Here is a 22,224-nt window from a genome sequence, read left to right as displayed (position 1 = left end):
GTTGTACACCTGGAAGAGAAGCATTGGAACCTGTGGAGAAATAGGGATATTGTAACAACCCTGGAGCTTTTTTGCAGGAATAGTTTCCCTGATTTTCTGCTTCTGACGTTGCCATTGGGTACCTGAAGTGCCTGGGGCTCCCCACTCATGTTCCATGCCTTCCTCTATCCCCCTGACCCCCACCCTACCCACCAAACTGCATAGCTCAGCTTCCTTCCCACTCGGGCCACTGCGCCCCCTGCTGGTGTGTTTATTCGCAGACTCAGGAGAGCAGATCCCCTGGCAGACATGTGAACACAGGCCATGCCACCTTCACCCCACGTGGTGGTGCGTCCCCGTGTGAGGCTGTGGACCTTGGCCCTGCCCTACCGAGGTCTTCCTGATCCTTACATAGAAACAAAATTTTTATATGCTCATATGTAAGGTGTTCAAGAGGCTTTTCTTGGCAAAATCTGTCTTATGTTCTGAGAAACTAGCTTTCCTTAATTGGAGTTTAAAGAGCACATCTTTTATGAAATTGGCATAAAGAGAGTAGTATATGTTTTAAGGCGATTATGGGGCAAAATTTTTGTCAGTGTTCAAATTCTATTAGGTATACATACCTCTGTATATAATATGTATAACTTTGTCTACCACAGTTACAAATGATACCAGTTGTTGTATGTTCTCAGAAACAAGCAGGGGTAACCCATGGTACACAGTCCCCTTCCTGCTGCCCTCTTGGCCCCAGAAAGTGGGTTCTCCTCAATGATTGGGCCAGGCTCTACTTGGTCACCATTTGAGGAGGACACAGTGAGTGGTGCCAGGACTTAAGCATCCAGAGGTTGTATCCTCTAGTGACTGCATACTAAATTGGGTTGTGTCTGAGTCTGTGTTTTGGTCCTTCAAAAATTTTTTTCAGCTGCATTGCATAATAAGAGACTGTCATTTTAAGAAGTGAAACAGGATATTTCATGTTCCCTTATGTCAGTGGGATTATTTTATGCTAAGTTTCATCATGGAAGTCTGTTCTTCACAGGAAAAATGTAGAATGCCCCGGGCTCAGCAGCAAGCCTAGCCTGCCAACTTCTCCTTTAGCCAGTTCAGGCCTTTCAGGGCTGATGACTTTGAGCATTTGCTGTAGATGGGCAGAGGCTTGGACTGTGATTACAATCTCAGAGGCCTCAAGTGCAGTCAAGCCCTTTGTCATAAGCCTTCAGCTTACGTGGCTTCGCTAAACAGGACTTTGTCCCTCATGGCTGCTGCCCAAACTGAGCAGTTAGTACTTTCTAAATAATTTACTTTCATTTGGGCCTCTGACTTTACAAGATGCCCGTAAACATCAGCCTGTTGAGTGTCAGGAGTTTTAGACCGTGGTCAAGGCACCCTGGCTTTCTTCCCCAGCTGCTCCAGGCACAAGGCCATGTCCTGGCACATTCCTCCGTGTTGGTTGCTTAGCACATACCCCACACCAGGCCTGGCTTTTCAGGCGAGGCCTGATTCCTGCATTATCTTGAGTGGGGCTAGTTACAATAGTCCTAAAATGCAGCTGTGAGAAGCACAGTCTTTTTTGTTTTGACAATATTTGACACATCTGTCTATTTTTTTTTTCTTATTTTGTAAACCGAGAGTTTTCTAATGTAATTTTGGGAATATGTTTTCAGACTTCAGCTGTAATTCTTTTCCTTCTTTTCCCTATGTATCTTTTTAACTTTTAATTTTATGTTGGAGTATAGTTGGCTAACAGTGTTGTGTTAGTTTCAGGTGTACAGGAAAGTGATTCAGTTATTTATTTACACGTTTCTATTCTTTCTCAAATTCTCTTCCCATTTAGTTTGTTGCATAATATTGAGCAGAGTTCCCTATGCTATACAGTAGATCCTTGTTGGTTATCCATTTTAAATACACCAGTGTATACATGTCCACCCCAAACTTCCTAACTATCCCTTCTTCCCAGCCTCCCCCCAACCCCCTGCAATAACCAGAAGTCTATGTTCACTAAGTCTGTGTTTGTATATGTCTTTGAGCAGGGTCACGTCAATCGCGGACAGGTTGAACGTGGAGTTTGCACTGATTCACAAGGAGAGAAAGAAGGCGAATGAAGTGGACCGGATGGTCCTGGTGGGCGACGTGAAGGACCGCGTGGCCATCCTTGTGGATGACATGGCCGACACCTGTGGCACCATCTGCCATGCTGCAGACAAGTATGAGGGTGCTTCCAGACCCTTCAGGAAAGCACTAGGCCATCTCATGAAGAAAGGAGAAGCGTCAGCTGCTAAAAACCGAGCTCCGTCCTCCTAATTATTACTGACTGCTTAGTAGTGGATTTTCAGACCAAAGTCAGTTTCTAGGCCCATTTCTTTTTGTCTTGGTAGGGAAAAAACCATGGTCCTTTATGGCCTGGTGTTTGTTTTCAAGGTTTTACTTGCAGTGTATTTTTTTAAAAGTTCAGAGAAGAAGCTTCTGAAACTGAGCAGAGGGGAAAAGACAGTCTTTCGGCCTCTTTAGGCCCTCCCTTCCTTTGCTCGCTTTCACTCCAGCTTTCTCAGCTGTGGCCTTCCAGGGGCTTAGAGCTGGGCTATCCTACCTAGGAGCCACTGCCCACCTGTGCATGGCTGCAGAATGCATGGACTGAGATGTGCTGGGAGGGTCCAGTGCACAGAAGGTTTCAAAGACAGAGCAAAACTAAGAGTGTAGAATAGCTCACCTTTTTGTATTGATTGTATGTCAACATGGGACGTTTTGGCTTTGCTCTTTTAAACCTGGGCAGTTTTGTTTCCTAGGAGACATTTGACAATGTCGGGAGACATTTTTGGTTGTGACAACTGAGGGGAGGGGTGTTGCTATTGGGTAGAGGCCAGGGATGTGTGCTGCACAACAAAGAATTGTCCGGGCCCAAAGCCAAGGGTGATAATCCCTGATGTAAGGAAATATAAAGTGTTTGGTCAGCACATAGCTTAAAAGATCATGTTTTAGACTAATAAATGTGAGTGAAATTGGTTTCATGTTTTCCTATATGGAACACACTATTGCTTCTAAATTCACACAAAGGGGAGAATGTTTCAAGAATATTTGTGTGCACTTAACTTTTTTGTCTTTTGTTTTATAGACTACTCTCGGCTGGAGCCACCAAAGTGTATGCTATCCTTACCCATGGGATCTTCTCTGGGCCAGCTATTTCCAGAATAAATAATGCTGCCTTTGAGGCTGTTGTTGTGACAAACACTATTCCCCAAGAGGACAAGATGAAACACTGCTCCAAGATTCAGGTACTGGCTACACTGCTGGCAGAGCCGTGCAGTGAGACACTTAGCTCACATCCCGAAAAATAGCATTGCATCTTGCATGTGTGACCCCTTGCTAAGGCAGATGTTGGCAGAGGTTGTAGCTTCCTGTAATGGGAAGGTCTGATACATGTTAGATAATCTGGGAAAAGCTGGGGTCAGCAGAGGTCAAAGTTATAAAGAGTAAGTGAATAAAGCCACAGTAAAGACCATTAAGAAACAGACTGTGCTAAAGCTAAACAGAATTACCGTATGATCCACCAGGTCCGCCTCTAGGATTATTCCCCTGAATCTGAAAACGGGTGTTCAACAAAACCTTGTACACAAACATTCATAGCAGGCCCTAGTCGGAATAGTCAAAAGGTGGAAATGACCAAACTATCCAGCGCCAGTTGAATGGGTAACCAAAGTGTGGTCTCTTCATACAGTGAAATATTCCTCAGTCTTAAAAAGGAAGGAAATTCTGACACATGCAGTAACATGGATGAATCTTGAAAATGGTATGCTAAATGAAAGAAGCTAGTCACAAAAGGACAAATGCTGTGTGATATTTAAACTAGATTCCACTTAACCTGAGGGCCCTAGAGTAGTCAGATGCATAGAAAGGGGAAGTAGAGTGGTGGTTGCCAGGAGCGGCTTTAGGGAGTTAGTGTTTAATGGGTGCAAGGTTTCTGTTTGAAATGATAAGGCTGTACCAAGGGTTTACTCCTATCCCTCCTGACTTGGGGGCCCCCAGAGAGGTGGCAATGATTGCTGTACACCAGTTGACCTGAAATAAGTCGAAGGGTTTGAATTCTTGTTTGGCCTCTGTAGCTTGGTGAACCTTGGCAAGTCCTTTCATTGCTGGAAGCCTCCATTCCCATCATTAGAGCATGAAGATGGATCAGAGTGATCCACCTTGTGATTTCTCATCTATCAGGGAGCAACGCAGTTCATTTGGCCCCAGGAGATTTGTTTGAAAATGGTCAAAATAGCTTTGCCTTAGATTTTCATGTCTGATTCTCAGTAGTTGAGAGTCAGTAAATTAAGGCCTGCAGGCCCAATCCAGCCCACCATCTGCTTTTGTAAATAAAGTTTTATTGTAACACAGCCATGCCTATGCATTTATGCATTGTCTGCTGCTGCTGCTGCTAAGTCTCTTCAGTCGTGTCTGACTCTGTGCGACCCCTTAGACAGCAGCCCACCAGGCTCCCCCATCCCTGAGATTCTCTAGGCAAGAACACTGGAGTGGGTTGCCATTTCCTTCTCTAATGCATGAAAGTGAAAAGTGAAAGTGAAGTCACTCAGTCATGTCCGACTCTTAGCAACCCCACGGACTGCAGCCTACCAGGCTCCTCCGTCCATGGGATTTTCCAGGCAAGAGTACTGGAGTCGGGTGCCATTGCCTTCTCCATTGTGTATGGCTGTTCTAATGCTGACCTTGGAGTTAGGTGATTACAGCTGTATCGTTAGATGCTGTGGTATCTGTGTTTTCAGAAACCGAGAGACAAAAATCTTCTACGCAATGATTGATTAAAAATAATTTAAAAACAACAAACACCCAAAGAAAAGGATGTCTCTGGTTACCAGCAGCCCTGAACAGCCTTTGAAGTATCTACACTGAAAAATCTTACTTCCAGGATCCCTCACCCAGGATTGTACTCTGAAGACAGGCACAAACTGTCCTCTCAGAAGAAGTGGATGTGGGCTGGGGGTTTACAAGTAGCGTATCTTATGTGCTGGAGAAAGCTTTTCTAGGCTTTCTGGCTTCTATGTTTCTAATTAAACATCACTGAGATGTCCCACTTTCCTCTCCCCTTTTCTGTCTTTTCACTGGTGTTTAGGTTATTGACATTTCGATGATCTTGGCTGAGGCGATCCGAAGGACCCACAACGGTGAATCTGTGTCTTACCTGTTCAGTCACGTCCCACTGTAAAGATGTGAGGTGTGGAGCAAGCCTGGTCTGGCTTCTAACTTGTGTGCATTTGTCTGATTTTTTTAGCTTTGGGACTGAGCAGTTATGTTAATGCGAAAGCATCAGGTCTATGTATACTCCAAGGCCACTGTTTTCCCCCTCTTAAAGATCTCAACCATTTATTTTCACTTTAGTGAGGAGGGCAGTGGTTATTTGATCTTTTAAGTGAACAGTCTTAAAGGAGAAATGTTTTTGTTACCTTGACTTGTTCTGATAAGTGACTTTTCCCCCCGCCCTTTGTTCTGTCAGTACTTTGAGGCCACAACTTTCAAGTTTATAATTTCATTGTGGAAGTTCATAGTTTAAGAATTTCGGGGCTACCAAAGGTCACTTCAGATTAAAGCCTTTTTGTAAATATAAAATGATAATGTCTATGGACATTTGGGTGAAACCCTGTAGAGAATTAGTCTTTCACTTTTGAGTGAACCTTAGAGAATTAATAATACCCTGAATTTTGAATATTTGTTTTTAGTGGTCAGGTTTCCAGGAAACCATTTTGGTCATTATGCTTAATTAGGATGAAATGCATCAATAGCTGAAGATGGCCACTGGCATGTTTATTTTTGGTAAACAATAGACACCTCAGAAGCAGTGTATTTTTTTATTACCACTTCTGAAAAGCATGACTGTCACTTTTCATGAAATACACTGTTCTAAAATTCCAAAAGTTTGTTCAGCAATAGATCTGATTGAGAAACTCTTTTAAGATAATCTCCAGGTTTGGGGTCACGTTCAAGCTCTGTCCATCCAGATGCACCTCATGTCCTGCCATCTTGTTTTTTTTAACGTCCTGTTTTTAGCTCTAGCTTTTACTCTGCCTTTTTCCTCAAGATTTTTATGTTATGGCTCTCCACTGCAACAAGGACTTCTTCCCTAAGTCCTCTTAGCTTTACTAGTCCCATCTATATTTTGCTTTTGACATGATAAAAGGGTACATTTTTGGTGGGTGCCTCCAAATACACGTTTAAACGTTATCTCCTTAGTGGTGACCTCGTGGTTTTTGGTCTTTTGTAATCACAAGTAGCAGACCTTCTAGGCAATAGATTATTTTAGCTAAAGCTGTTACATAGGTGAGAAGGGCCTACCAAATAAAGGACAAATAGGTAAGCATTAGTTGCTCCATGAAGTGAATGTTCAGTGGTGGCCCAAGGAGTGATGGTGGAGGGAAGAGAGCTTTATTCACAGGTGACCTTTGATGGCTCCTGAGTGAGGTGCCCCCTCCTCGGTGGCAGGCAGCAAGCAGCAACTCTGAATTGTACTAAGGGCACGTTGGTGGACAACCAGCTGAGCGCTTCCACCCACAAAAAAGAAAACGTGCCTCCATAGACAAAGCCCAGGAAAAAGAAAGAGAAGTCTCCTCCTCCTGCTGGATCTCAAAACTCAGAGCAAAGTCTCGGATCTAAATTCAGTGGGTGGAAAAATGAGGTCTCTTTAAATTATTAACAAACCTGAATAGCAATCTTTAAGATTTCAAACTTCATCACAGCAGAGGTTAAATCAAAGTTTTAAAGGATTGTTTTAATCATTGCAGAAACTAGCATTTTGCTGTACCTTAAAATGGCTAAAGTCACCTATGCAATACATGGACTCTATCTAGACAGAGTTGATTTGAGATATATGAAGAGTCCATTGAGATGTATGTAATTATTCTTTTTGACAAATGAGTGATAATCTGTATTTCTTCAATTTCTGTAGAGTGAAAATGTAGTTATGAATGCACGCAGCTAGACATCTTGGCATCCCAGCATAGACACATTAACAGTTACTAAAACCTGTTGATTTAAAGCAGTGATTTCATTGAAGATTTAGTCTAACACATAGATCTAAATGTGTTATAGAGCTGACATATAATTTTAAAATTCATTTTCAAAAATGATATTCAGATAAAGATATTAAGAAAGTGATATTGTCATTCTCTGAATTAAGAGCTGATTGTTTCCACGGTTATTTAGCTTCATTTTGTATTTTAAAGTACTTCTGGTACATCTGTCAACTAACTAGACTAGACTTAGCCCTACGCAGTGGCATTTGATGGTCCAGTTCAAAGAAAGATGATGAAGATGGCCTTGAGAGCTGCTTCATTTGAGCTCATGCAATCCCTTGCTGCTCGTGCGGAAACATTTCAATGAAACCATCAAACATACTGGTTCTATCCAACTCTGCTGAATGGCAATCGACTTGGTGTACATCTAGCCAAAAAGGGGATCCAGAGAAATACGAATATACCAAAGTTGCTCCATTTTCAACTTAAATTACATCCAACAACTTCAAGAGATTTGTATGATAACTTTCCTGTGGTAGAGATGATTTCAACTAGATTCAGGAACTACATCATTTGCAGTGCTTGTATTGCTTTAGAATATAGGATTCGAAGATCTTCCAACACTGTACTAAAAGATTTCAATAAAATCATGCTCCTCCTTTCTTTCATACCTTGTATAATCATTATGGAGTAATATGTTTTGATGGAGTGACTTTTTTTTTATGGGGTACCTTGAAGTGTTTGCTACAACATGGCTAGAGCCCAGCATATAAAATTATAGAAAAAGCAGAATTCATTGAAGTCAGCTCTTCTCCATTTTGAAGGTGTTTCTGAAGAACTGGTGAGCAGTTTCCTTGCCCCAAAGCATAGTATCTGGGCCACTTAAGAATTCTAGATGTCTCCTATAAAACTGAAGACTGCACTGTGTGTTTTCATATCAGAGTAGTTGTGTTCATAGTTGGAATTGATCAAACCTAAATGTTGGCCCCTTAAAAGTTTTTCACATGCTTTGATTTCAGAAGCACCAGGAAGAGTTTTGTTCTCCCATAAAACAACTACCTGTTCTGTGATGCTTTAAGTTACTCTTGTGGGGACAAATTTCTAATTACGGTTCTGCCAGGAAAGTTCAGCTTTAATGTGTGGCTAATGCTGAGAGTGGCACCATTCTGTCTTAAATGGTGCCAGTGAAATACATTCCCAGTTAAATATAAAGAACTAAAACTAAGCCTGCTGCAGAAGATCACAGTTTAAGACAGAACAGGATAGAATGTACTAGAAGGGAGGAAGAAAATTGAGAGATGGAAATATCAAAATCACTTCAACTTGCCAGTTTCACTTCATTAATGCTGTCACACTTCTTCAGAAGTGTTTGATTTCATGTGGTAGGTCCTATCCAACCCACTGGCTGAGTTCCTGGGTGGACGGGCTAAAAGTCAAAGGGGAAGATGCAATACTAAGGGGTTCAGAGGATCGAGTGAGGCTGGGGAGCTGAGAAGGAACTTTGTGAAGGGACTGTTAGCAATGGTACATCATGGTGGGATTCTCCAGAACCAGTGGCTGTACTCCAGCATGGACTGATGCAGGACAGCATAAGGTGTTTGGTACTTACTATGGTTAAGTGAGGATAGCCAATGAAGATGGAGGTCGGGCCGAAACACTACGTTATCCTTTGTGTGTGCTGCATGCAGAAGTCGACAGAGTTGCTCCTTTTCACTGCAGATCGTCACCATATTGGTTTATCTCCTGCACCCCAGGAACACAGCCCTCCACCTTTCCCCTTGCATTCCAGAGTCCACGTTCTGGATTGGTTTGCTCTCCTGAGCTCTTGTTTTCTCTTCTGAAAGAGCGTGAGGCTCAGAACCCTCCACCGCTTACTAGAGTTAAAACAACGGCAACAACAGAACCTTTCAGGGCTGGCTAATTACCCCTTTATGCCTCAGTTCCCTTGTATTTGAAATAGGATAATGGTAACTCAGAGGAAGTGCTGAGGATTAAATAAGATGATACCTGTAAAGTACTTAAAACTGATTGTTTTCTACATTAACCTCAACTTTTTAGAACAGGCATCTTATGTCTTCCCCCTGAAAGAATCTAAGGTATGAAGAAGCAAGATTTTCATGCACTTTGTAGATGCTAATCTGTGTGCCTGTGAGCTAGTCACAAACCAGCCGGTCACCCAGGGGTACATCGTCCTGACATGTGACCATCTCCACCAAGGGTGGCATCTCGTGATGACTAGTGGTTGCGTGCTGAAGATTTTTAACTGGGCTGTAAAATGACAGGAATGGATGCCATGTAGTAATGTGAATGGCCAGTTGAGGCCAGTTATAGCCTCCTGATGCCATTCACTATCCCAACATGAAAAAAAAGTGTTGCCCAATATAAACAGCAATTTTCACTGTTTTAAAAGCCAAGTCCTGAAGAAAATTCAGATGAACTCATTCTACAAGAGTGATAAGAGCAAAGCAAAAAATGTGATGCAGTGGGAAGTGCCCTAAATTGGGAGTGTTGCGTTCCAGGATCTGGTTCCTGATATACCAGCAAGCTGTGTGACCCGGGGAAAAGGTCAACAACCACTCTGAGCCTGGTATCTTTGTGAAAATGAGGAGGTAGATGATTGGTCAAGTCCCAGCAGTTTTAATAGGCTGTGACTTCATGCTAGGTTTAGCTGGACTATTTCTACTAATTGAAGGCTGTGGTTCTAATGTGGCAAAGATGGTTCCTTCCCCATCAGGTGAATATCATGTTTGGGCTTGCAGGGGACTTGCTTAGTGTTAGCTCTGGAAGTCCTACATCCCAGGAAATCCTGCAGTCCTGGGCATGCCAGGTTGGTCACTCGAATTCTCTTTCTTCTAACGTGGATGGTTCTGGATTCCCAGCATCACCTTGGCTAAAGGATCCCATGCTCGTGGCTCTGAACTGGCTTTGTGCCAGTTGCAACAAAAAGGAGGCTATATGACAAGCCTAATAATGTGCCAGTGACCTGTGGCATCACAGTTTTTTTAAAAATCCATTGTCAATTACCTGTAGAAGCTGAAGGCTTTAGTCAGAGGTAAAAGAGGGAAAAAGGGGTACTCTTAGGAAAAATATTCAAGATCTGACTTGACTGCCAGTCCTTTGGCAGAGCTGCCTTTAAAGCTGTAAGTGACCTTTAGAGACCCCAGGGAACAGTCCAGGTAGAAGGCAGAGAATCCCAAATGTTCACTGACGGACATCGCCCTCCTCTGCTTTGAAGGGAGTATTCAATGTAGTATCTTCCTGCCTCAACACCAAGACTGACCATGAATTACAGAAAAATTGTGAGGCCTTACACTGAATTTCAGAGAAGGCAATGGCACCCCACTCCAGTACTCTTGCCTGGAAAATCCCATGAACGGAGGAGCCTAGTGGGCTGTAGTCCATGGGGTCGCTAAGAGTCGGACATGACTGAGCAACTTCACTTTCACTTTTCACTTTCCTGCATTTGAGAAGGAAATGGCAACCCACTCCAGTGTTCTTGCCTGGAGAATCCCAGGGACGGGGAGCCTGGTGGGCTGCCATCTATGGGGTCACACAGAGTCAGACACGACTGAAGTGACTTAGCAGCAACATTGAATTTGTGTCAGATCATCAGAGTGATCCTTTGGGGGCACATTTTCACGTACATTTGCTATATAATGAACTTATGGGAACTTCCTGGTGATCCAGTGGTCAAGACTTCACCTTCCAATGCAGGGGGTGTGGGTCTGATCCCTGCTTGGGGAGTTAAGATCCCACGTGCCTTGTGGCGAAAAAAACAACATCAACAACAGAAGCAATATTGTAACAAATTCAATAAACACTGTAAAAAAAAAAAAAATGGTCCACACTAAACAAAAAAGAACTCAGAAAGTGCCACTGAAACTCATCCAAGGAACCAAGGAAGGGTCCCAAATTTCTTGAAGCCTCAGAATATCCTGTTTTTAGGACCAGGTCTGTGGAGCAGCCTCCTAAAGTACTGAAAGGGACAGACCCCACTCTGCAGTAACTGTGCACTCATTTCCCCACTGATGGTTTTCATAGCCTACAAAGAGCAGTGTGTCCATGAAGACACAACTCATGGACAATGTCCTGTGAATAAAAGAGCACATGGGGGACAACCAGTTAGCACAAGAAGGCTGGTGTTTTCAGTCAGTAATTCCTTACTGATTTGCGTTGGTGCAGCCATAAACGGAGTCTCAACCTTTGTCACTGGAGGTGTTATATTTGTACAAATTATAGGAACTATAATCCAATAGAAGTATGTCTTCTCTGTATTTTGACTCTTAGGAACACTTTGTTTCAGACAGATGTCAAATGGAAGATTTGTATCTGGAGTCTTCTGGCCTGCCTTGATGGTTTCTTCCACCGGCAAAGTGAAGAAGGGGGTCTCACACTTACTCACCCATTCATTCTTGGTGGAGCAATTGCTAGATCACTGTGTTAGGATGGGCTTCTGATGAAAGTACCAGATAAATGGAACACATCATGGATTGTTTCATACATAGGCATGTGATGTGGGCAACACAGAAGGATGATCGCCACACCCTGGTAGACACAATCCTTCATTTGGAGCAAGGGCAGTGCTGTGGGGTGTTTTTGTGTTTGTTTTTAATATTGTTGGTGTATTTTTCTTTCAGCATTGTAAAAAAACAAATCTGCGATCAGAATTGTTTATGTTGAGCCTACCAAGACGCTCATACCCAGCATTACATGTAAATAGAACAAAGGCAAGCTTGTTTCAAAGGTGCGTGACTACGTCTCTACCAGGTTAAATACCTGCTTTAACATACTCTGTTGTTTTCATAGCCATTTCTGGTGTCCTCCTGCTGCTAATCATTTTTTCCCTGTGTTTATTAGCTTCTTATGTTTAGTACGTATTTTCCTCAGAACCAATTTTACCTTCAATCAATGTCCCTGATGGAAGCATTTCAAGATGGGGTCGGGGAAGGAAGCCAGATGTACAAAGGAGCACAGCCTTTCTCTGGGGTCAGACACCTCCCCTCAGGGACAGAGTCCCTCTGCTCCTGCCCCTCTTCATCCCTCTGGCCATTTCCTTTTGCCTCCAGAAAATCTATTTCTTTTCTTTTTTTGAGGGGGGGCGGGGGAATTGCACATATTTATTAATTTAAAATTATTTTTACTGGAGTATGGTTGATTTACAGTATGTTAGTTTCAGGTGTACAGCAAAGTGAATCAGCTGTACATATATACATACATGTACATATATATATATACACACACACACACATATATGTGCTTCTCTGGTGGCTCAGTGGTGAAGAATCCGCCTGCCAATGTAGGAGAGGTGAGTTCGATCCTTGGGTTGGGAAGATCCCCTGTAGCAGGAAATAGCAACCCACTCCAGTATTCTTGCCTGGTAAATCCCATGAGAAGAGCCTGGTGGGCTATAGGGCATGAAATTACAGAGTTGGACACGACTGAGCAGCTGAGCATGCACATATATATACCTATATATATATGCACACACACACACACACATATACACACACATATACCCACTCTTTCTCATATAGTCCATTACAGAGTATTGAGTAGAATTCCCTGTGCTGTTTATTTAAGGGTTTCTCAACCTCAGTGCTATTGTCATTTTGGACTAAATAATTCCTTGTTGCAGTGCTGTCCTTCCCGTCATGGGATGTTCAGCAGCATCCCTCGGCTTCTACTGTCTAGAAGCCGGTGGCAGCCTGCCTCCTTCCTTTGGGGCCAAGACACACATTTTTGACAACCCAAAAAATGTCACCAGATATTGCCATGTATTCCCTGGGGGCAAAATTGGTCCTTACTGAGAACCATAGATTTATTTTAACCAGGACCTTCTTTGTTAATCCTCTGTCCTGACATTAAGGTCAGAATTCCAGAGGAGCTCCATCCTTCTGCTGGTTCAGTCTCAAGTAGAAAAGCATTTTAAAACAAAGTGGATAAGACAATGGTAGTCATAAGTCACACTTTTGAAATGTCTTTATGAATTTGTTATAATATTGCTTCGGTTTTGGTTTTTGGCCACAAGGCATATGGATCCTAGCTCCCCAACCAGAGATTGAATACACACCCCCTGCATGGCAAGGTTAAGTCTTCACCACTGGACCACCAGGGAAGTCCCCATAAGGCACTTTAAATATATTAACACCAGTACTTGCTACGATGTGAAATTTACACCAAAATAATTGCATTATCCTTTTGACACAGGACTTCAGTGATCCCTACGTCGGCCATGAAATATGGTGAGATTTTAATAAATCACGAAGTGCTTTCTTGCTCCCTCCACTTCCTCTCAGAATGGTTTCAGCTTTAGCATGGATCACAAGGTGTGTTTTTTGAGTCAAGAAACTGGTTAAGGTAAGCTTTAAAGAGGTGGCTGGATTTTAGTCTGACTTCAGTTACATCCAGAGAGCAGAGATCCCTCTGCACTGCCCAGGTGATGGGAGTCCTGGGCCTTCAATGACTGAACTCTTATGTGACAGGTGGCCAGAGTCTTCCGTGGTCATGTCCTAGAGCCCATCACCTCTCTTGTCAAATGTCATGGAATTGATAAGATTTCGGAGTTAGATAAAACATTCTAGACTCATTTTTCAGATGAAGAAACTAAGGCCCAAGGATGAAGTGACTGGCTCAGTTAAGGCCACCCTGTTCCTTAGAAGAAATGCTGTAGTTGGTCAATGGGCCTTGTGCTCTTCCACTGGAGGCCTTTCCTCTCATCCAGGTGTTTCCTCCAACATTCCCTTCACAAACTGACAGGTAAGAAGTGCATTGATTTATTTGGAAAGAAACACACTCCACAGACAGAGTATGGGCCATTTCAGAAAGCGAGTGTGTGTCAGTTGCTGGAAATATGTGGGCTGGGTGATGAGTGGGAGGATTATTCCTGCTGTTTTGGGGAAGGGGTGGAGATTTCCAAGTATTGGGCCACTGCTTACTATTGGGTCTTTGATGGTCCTTAAAGGAGTTTATCATTAAGTCTCAGGGCAGTAAAAAAAGAAAAGCTCAAAATAGGGTGTGGTACTTTCATCAGCCTGGGATGCTTGCTTCTGCAGATTTGGTTGTTCACTTTCCTTCCAAAAAAAAAAAGTCTCCGTTGCACACATGGCATTTGCCTGGTCCTTTCTCAGAGTCATGCTAATGTGGGGAGATTTGAAATAACCACCCTGGGGCACAGATGTTTTTAACATAACCATAATTCTGTAGGGAGTGGGTCTCAAAGTGTGGCCCTGGACTAGTGACATCTGTATTGCTAGGGAGCTTAGGAGAAATGCAGATTCTTGGGTCCCTCCCCAGACCTATTGGATCAGAAACAGGTGTGGCAGGCATGGGGTTCCATACAATAAAGTTTGAGAGCTATATCGCAAGGCTAAGTCCTGTAGTTTAGTAGTTGGCAACTTGGTTGCATATGGGGCCCCCAAGGAGCTTAAAACACCAATACAGTATACTAACGCATATATATGGAATTTAGAAAGATGGTAACAATAACCTTGTATACGAGACAGCAAAAGAGACACTGATGTATAGAACAGTCTTTTGGACTCTGTGGGAAAGGGAGAGGGTGGGATGATTTGGGAGAATGGCATTGAAATATGTATAATATCATATATGAAATGAGTCTCCAGTCCAGGTTCAGTGCACGATACTGGATGCTTGGGGCTGGTGCATTGGGATGACCCAGAGGGATGGTACCGGGAGGGAGGAGGGAGGAGGGTTCAGGATGGGGAACACGTGTATACCTGTGGCAGATTCATGTTGATATATGGCAAAACCAATACAATATTGTAAAGTTAAATAAAATAAAATTAAAAATAAAAGAAAATAGTCCTGCTGGGTGATACTATTGTTCTGTACATAAAAGCAGATGAAGGAAATGTGGGCAATTATACAAATATAGATGATGCTGGCAATAAATTCAACAATGTACTCACAAAAATTATTTTCCCTTGTTGAAAGTAAAGAAAAAAATAAATATTGTTTAAAATGAAATTAATTTTAAAAATGTGTAGCTCTGTGTGGTGATGGATGTTGACTACACTTACAGTGGTGATCATTTGACAACATATACAAGTATTGAATCATCAGATTGTATAGCCAAAACTGATAATTCTGTATGTCAGTTACACCTCAGTTAAAAAAAAAAAAAAAGAAAGAAAGAAAGAAAGAAATTGATGCCTGGGCCTTGCCCCTGGAGAGTCTGACTTAACTGACCCATGAAGCATCCACATATTAGGATTATTAAAGACCTCCAGATTCCACTATGCAGCCAAGCTTGAATCATCCCTGATGACTGAGTTCATGCATTGCGTAGAAGATCCTTTCCTTCTTAAAGAAGACTCTAGTAAGTTACAATCAATTTAGTTATACTTAATCGTAATTCATATATTCAGCTGAAAAGTTATGCCTACTCTGGACATTTATGCCTACTTATGGATATTTGGAAAGAATAGAAGCTTTCAATTTATCTGAAGATTCACATGTACCTAGATTAGAAGTTTTTGATACTTGTTTCCACTTACCTCCAAACTATAATTGTCAGGTACTTAGTAGCTTGGAATATTTGAATTATTGTTAATACTTTGGTTTTATGGATGGAAAACAGCAATGCTTATTTTCTAGAAACACAAAGTATAAGATTCCATTTGAAAAAATAGTTATTACCAAAAAATGTTAAAAATTAGCAGTACTTAATCATTTGTAATAATGGGTTCAACACACACTTCTTAATGTCTAAGGAATTTCCAATGGTTTTATTAATACGGGAATCTCTTTTACAAGAGTATCTTTAGAAAGGAAGCTGGAACCAAGAGAAAAATAATAGAAGCAGTTTTATTTAATACTATTTTTTTTCAATACTGTTGGTCAGTTAAACAACAACAACCAAAAGTCAATTAACTCAAGGATTATTTATTTTTTTATTGAAATGTAGTTGTTTTGCAGTGTGTTGTGTTAGTTTCTGGTATAGGGCAAAGTGGTTCAGTTTTATAGATGTGTGTGTATATACATATATTTTCAGATTCTATTCTATTATAGCTTATTATAATGATATTGAATATAGTTCCTGTCCTCTACAGTAGATAAAGTAGTGTATATCTGTTAGCCCCAAACTCTTAATTTATCCCTCCCCCACCATTCCCCTTTGGTAACCATAAGTTTGTTTTCTATGTCTGTGAGTCTCTTTCTGTTTTATAAGTTCATTTGCATCATTTTTTTAGATTCCACATATAAGTGATATCATGTGATAGTTCTCTTTGTCTGTCTGACTGACTTCACTTAGTATGATAATCTAGGTCCATCCATGTTGCTGTAAATAGCACTATTTCATTCTTTTTTATTGCTGAGTAGTATTCCATTGTATATATGCACCACATCTTCTTTATCCATTCAGCTGTTGATGGACTTTTAGGCTGCTTCCATGTCTTTGTGATTGTAAATACTGCTGCAGTGAACACTGGGGTGCATACATCTTTTCAAATTATAGTTTTGTCTGGATATATGCCCAGGAGTGGGATTGCAGGATCATACGGCAACTCTTGCTTTTAAAGGAACCTCCCTACTATTCTCCATAGTGGCTGCAATTTACATTCCCACCAACAGTGGAGGAGGGTTCCCTTTTCTCCACACCCAAGGCAAGGACTCTTATGTTTTTTTAATTTTATTTTATTTTTAACTTTACAATATTGTATTGGTTTTGCCATGTATCAAAATGAATCTGCCACCAGTATACATGTGTTCCCCATCCTGAACCCTCCTCCCTCCTCCGTCCCCAAGGACTCTTATTAAAAAAGGATTCATGTCAATGTATGGCAAAACCAATACAATATTGTAAAGTAATTAGCCTCCAATTAAAATAAATAAATTTATATTTTAAAAAAGGATCTATATATGACTTAAATATTGTTTTTTAACTTCAATTATATAAATGGACTTATTTGGGGATACAGTTCTCCAGAGGTCTCTTGCAGTTCTCTACATCTCATTAGCAGAGGCATTGAGAGCATTGCCTCTGGATCATCTTGTCAAGGATGTTTGTATAGCAAGCAGAAGATAGTGGCTAGTTTTGGAAGACAGACATAGCCTCCTTTTCTGAGGCAGATGGCAGGTTTGTTTGCTGTCTGGTCTAATAAAGACAGCATTTCCCCCTGGGCAAAGTTCAGCTAGGTTTGCTTGCAGCCCATCATGAATGTTAGGGTTCTCTATACTCAGTGTCCCTCAGCTGTGTTGCAAACCCACTTCATGTATAGCATCCACCTGGGGCCAATCTGTGGCATTGGTGGGATAAAGGGAATCAGTGCCTGCTGTGCTATGAGTGCTAAAGTCCTTGTGCCTGACCTCGAGTCTCTTATATTCCCTCAGCATCCAGGAACCTGTGGCAGATGAACTTGTTAGCTGGCAAGTACAGCACTACCTCCAAGCTTTCACAGTACAGCCAAGACCCCTTGAGTACAGGTCCGTGATTACCTGTCTTCCACAAACTGCCTGGAATACCTTTATTTTTTAAAATTTTAACTGGAGTGAGAACTTAAATACATGTGTACAACAGTCTGAGTACAGAATCTTTTCAGATACTTTCCCCTTTTCATTTATCTCACCCACATCTCACCTGACAGCTTTTAGTCAGGATTCTTTGGAGACTGAACCAATAAGATAAAGATACAGATATGAATTTGCTGTAAAGTGTTGGGTCAGATGATTGTGGGGGCTTGCGAATCTGAAATTTTCCGGGCAGGTGGCAGGCTGGAAACTCAGGCAGGATTTCTCTGTGACAGTCTTAATGCAAAATTCCTTCTCCTCTGGAAAAGTTCGATTTTTGTTCTGAAGCCCATTCACATTATCTGGGGTAATCTCTTACTTCAAATCAACTGATTGTAAAACTTAATTGCACCTACAAAGTACCTTCACAGCAAGATGCAGACTAATGTTTGACCAAACAATGGATCACTGAAGCCTGGCCAACCTGACACAGAAAATGAACCATCATGAAAATAAGTTTTTAAGAAGAGAAGAAAAAATGAACCATTGTGGTTTTCTTTTCTAAGCAGCTTGCTTTGGCTGCCGGTCAAAAACATTTAACTCTGTCTCTGCTTATACTCATATTTATTTAAAAACATGTAACTGGCATAAAAAGATTTAGAAACCAGTACAACTGAATCTTGGAAATCAACTCAACTGGTGGACACAGAAGGGCATACATACTAGTAGCCGACTGACTTGAAATGTTAAATAGGTCCTGGAGATGAGTCAACATTTTTTTTAATAGAAGGGAGAATGCAAGTCAACCAATCATATTTTAAACAGAGGTCAATCAAGAGAATTACTATGCCTGTTGGTCTCAACCTTGTCTGTCAATTGGAAATGAATCGGGCAGCTTGGAAAACTCTGGGTAACCTAAGCCTCACCCAGGAGTAATGAAATCCGAATCTTTGGGTGCCAGACATCAGTCACTTTGTACTGATCCCTTTCCAGTGTGTATGGTTTAATGTCACGGCCACAAAGAAACTCTCAGGTTTGGCTGGCTCTTCCTAACATGTGAGTTTATCAGCATTTATACATTTAGAAAATATAAAGAGCACTGGAGAGTATATAAAAGAACAAAGTACCACCATTAATGCCACAAATCAGTACAAGCTAGCTTGTACATTTTGGAGAATTTAAAAATATTTTATCCTTGTTATAATTCCTATGAATAGAATTGCTCCATCAAACCAATTCCTGTTCTAAATTATAATATACTTTGTGCATTTGTAGTAATAAGTCAAATTTTTTCCTAAGTCCTACAAAGTTTGCTTAGATACCCACTTGCTTAGATACCCAACTAACACAATTGGCTATATAGTACTGTACTGTTATAAAAACAGAAACACAATAAAACATTTTTAATCTTAAAGTATAGTACCTTGAAAAGTACAGTAGTACAGTACAACAGCTGGCATACAGGAGCTGGCATCAAGTGAACAGGCAAGAAGAAGTACTGACTGGGGGAGGAAGAGGAGGTGGGAGATGGTAGAGCTGCAATGTCACTTACGCTTGATGTTGATGGCACAGGTTCTGACTCTGCTGGATTCAGTTCTATCTACCCTCTTGAAAAAACTGATCCAGTGATTTCTGGGTGGTGGTGGTGGTGTTTAGTTGCTAAGTCATGTCTGGCTCTTGAGACCCCGTGGACTATAGACTGCCAGGCTCCTCTGTCCGTGGGATTCTCCAGGCAAGAAGACTGGAGTGGGTAGCCATTTCCTTCTCCAGGGAATCTTCCAGACCCAGGAATCGAACCAGGGTCTCCTACATTGCAGGCAGATTCTTTACCGACAGCTATGAGGGAAGTAACTCCTTTTCTCTAGTCATAGATGACACAGTAGCACTGGACTGCGTTCTGAACAGCTGCTACAGCCTTTGTGTACTGTTCTACATTTGGCTCCTGTGCCTCAAAAACTAACAGTGCCTCTTCAAGTAAAGAAACTCCCCTAGTTGTGAACCTCTTTGGTTCTTCAGTTACTCCTTCCTCTAGTCTGTCTTCGTCCTTGGATGTCTAGGCATCCAATCCCATCAAGTCTTCATTAGTAAGCTCCATGTTTTGCGTTTTTGAAAGTTCACAACTTGAAGGATTGTATCTAGGGGACTTACTGTAAATAAAATATTAGGAAGGATGATGCAAACAAGGCTTACTGCTTGCGTATTAGGGCTTATGTATATTGAAATGCTTATTCTTAGGACCTAATACTTTAGCCACCTGATGGGAAAAGCTGACTTATTGAAAAAGACCCTGATGCTAGGAAAGATTGAAGGGAAAAGGAGAAGAGGGTGGCAGAGGATGAGATGGTTAGATAGCATTACTGACTCAATGGACATGAACTTGAGCAAACTCTGGAAGATGGTGGAGGGAAGCCTGGCGTGCTGCAGTCCATGGGATCATAAAAAGTTGGACACGACTTAGCAACTGAACAACAGCAACAGGACCCAATCACCATGAGAAGAAGCCCAAGCTAGCCACATAGAAAGTAAAAGAGCAAAAGGTCACAGCCTCCCAACTGTCCCCACTGGGGCACCAAACTTGTGAACAAAGCCATCTGACTGCATCCACGTGAGAGACCTCAATTGAGACAAACAGAAGAACAGCCCAGCAGAGCCCCAGCCAAACGACAGAAGGGTAAACAAATACAGTGGTTGCTGTTTTCAGCTGATGTGTTACACAGCAATAGATCATCGAAAGATGACCACTTATATGAATAGTTACATCACGTATGGAAAATAAACTCAAAAATCATACTTTGTGTTCTTATCTGGTTAAATTGCTGAGGTCTTCACTGTTTCGATGACTTTCAGAAAGAACATGGGCAATGGAGTCAAGAAAACATGAATTACAACTGGTTTTGCATATTAGATATATGATTTCTTGGAGTCAGCTTCCTTGTGGGCAAACCAGGTTTTAACAATAGCTGTCTCTCAGGTGTTTTATTCTTAGACTTTTCGAGTGATGGTGCTTCTGACTCAAACATGAAGAAATGTATAGGTGTGAGGTCACATATTTACTACAAAGCTATGTCTCTCGAATCCCAAGCAAGTGTTCTTGCCACTATACCTCACTACTAATGAATCCACTTATGAATCTACGCAAACCAGATGGTGACAGGGATTATCTGTGATGCCCACCTGGCAAAACTGCTTCTGATTTTCCAAGGCAGCAGGCAGAACTGCTTAGCGACCACTACCTCCATAAATAGCCTTTCTCTTTCTAAGTCTTGCCCTCCAGTTTTTGCATCAGGGCCTTCTTTCAAAGCAGCTGACCCTTTGGACTCATCTGGTAAACTAATATTTATATGGGGCCAGTCCTCAACATGAAAGAAGGTTTTTGTTGTATGAATTTGCATATCCTGTCAAGGACTTTTTCAGAACACTTTCATTTCAAGATAAAATGAAACTTAGAGGACTAAGCAGAGAACTGCCTCACATTTCAGTTTAAAGGAGGAGGGGGGATGAAACAAAAGACAAGTTTAATTATGACACTGGGACTTTACAGTGCTAAAAATATACTGTATACGAAGGAACTATGGAGGCTGTGTTCTGTTTCCATGTGTCCTCTATAAAGAGCACATTCATGGTATCTGCAAATTCCTAATAAAGTTTTTTATTTGAAAGACATTCATGGCTGTATCTAACTGAAAGGGTTAAAATTTTAGCCTTGTTATAAAAATACTATGACACTTGTCGTTAAAGTTCTTTCTCTTTTTGCTCAAGCGAGCCCTGACTTTAAGTATGCAAGAGTGGAAACAGGCAACAGAAATTGGGGAAGCACTGGGGTCTGTCACTCCCATCCTCACCCAAATAAAGAAATGTTAAGACGTTCTACTTCTCCACGCTAGGACCACAGCCTTAGGTGGACTAGAGCAATTGATTTACGGATTTATTTAGGTTCTCATCAGCTTTAGGAAAGTATGTATGTTGTTAAGTTTCCACCCAACCTCTTTGATGTCTACGTCCATCAAATGGCAGCGCTGGGGCTCAAACCTTGGGTTTCTGTCCCCAGCTGTATACCTGTTCACTGAGCACTCTGGATCCTGCAGAAGTCTGGCCTGCCTTTTCATTTCAGAAACTTAATCATCAGTGTTTAATTCTCTAGATGAAAGTATGACACACAGCTTGGACTGCCAAGTAAGATACAGGACACCCAATTAAAGTTGAACTTCAGACAAACAACAAACCCTCTTTTAATACCACATGTTGCAGTTTGCTACATTTACCAACCTTTTGTGGCTCAGCTGGTAAAGAATCTGCCTGCAATGTGGGAGACCTGGGATTGATCCCTGGGTTGGGAAGATCCCCTGGAGAAGGGAAAGGCTACCCACTCCAGTATTCTGGCCTGGAGAATTCCATGGACTGTATAGTCCATGGGTCACAAAGAGTTGGACACAACTGAACAACTTTCACTTTACCCTAAACCTTAACTACCCACCAAGGGCATTTCCGTCTTCTTTTATTTTCATCTGAAAGGAAAAAGTAGATTTTTTTCTTTCAGATGTAAAAGGGGCTTCCCAGATGATGCAGTGGTAAAGAATCCACCTGCCAATGTAGGAGACGCAAGAGAAGTGGGTTCAGTCCTTGGGTAGGGAAGATCCCTTGGAGGAGGAAATGGCAGCCCACTCCAGTATTCTTGCCTGGGAAATCCCATGGACAGAGGAGCCTGGTGGGCTACAGTCCATAGGGTCACAAAGAGTCAGACACGACTGAGCATCCAAAAGGAAAAAACAAATGT

The 22,224-nt window shown here is 41.7% G+C and overlaps 1 protein-coding gene across 4 annotated transcripts in view; it reads left to right on the top strand.

Annotated features, from left to right (window-relative positions):
- The window catches only part of PRPS2 (phosphoribosyl pyrophosphate synthetase 2), a 30,616-nt gene extending 16,079 nt beyond the window's left edge, over positions 1–14,537 (top strand). The window contains exons 5-8 of one of the 4 annotated variants that reach the window (XM_061407864.1): positions 2,007–2,183; positions 3,089–3,248; positions 11,618–11,728; positions 13,188–14,537. In XM_061407864.1, the coding sequence (XP_061263848.1) occupies positions 2,007–2,183; positions 3,089–3,248; positions 11,618–11,728; positions 13,188–13,226 (487 nt within the window). In that variant the 3' untranslated portion in view covers positions 13,227–14,537. Of the gene's footprint in view, positions 1–2,006; positions 2,184–3,088; positions 3,249–5,086; positions 7,649–11,617; positions 11,729–13,187 lie in introns of those variants that run through there. The other 3 variants (XM_061407865.1, XM_061407867.1, XM_061407866.1) reach the window with 3 other exon arrangements.
- Positions 14,538–22,224: the final 7,687 nt, after the last annotated feature.

Source organism: Bos javanicus, chromosome X (genome assembly GCF_032452875.1).
Source record: "Bos javanicus breed banteng chromosome X, ARS-OSU_banteng_1.0, whole genome shotgun sequence".
NCBI classification, from domain to species: Eukaryota; Metazoa; Chordata; class Mammalia; order Artiodactyla; family Bovidae; genus Bos; species Bos javanicus.
This window is presented reverse-complemented; position numbering and strand designations above follow the sequence as displayed.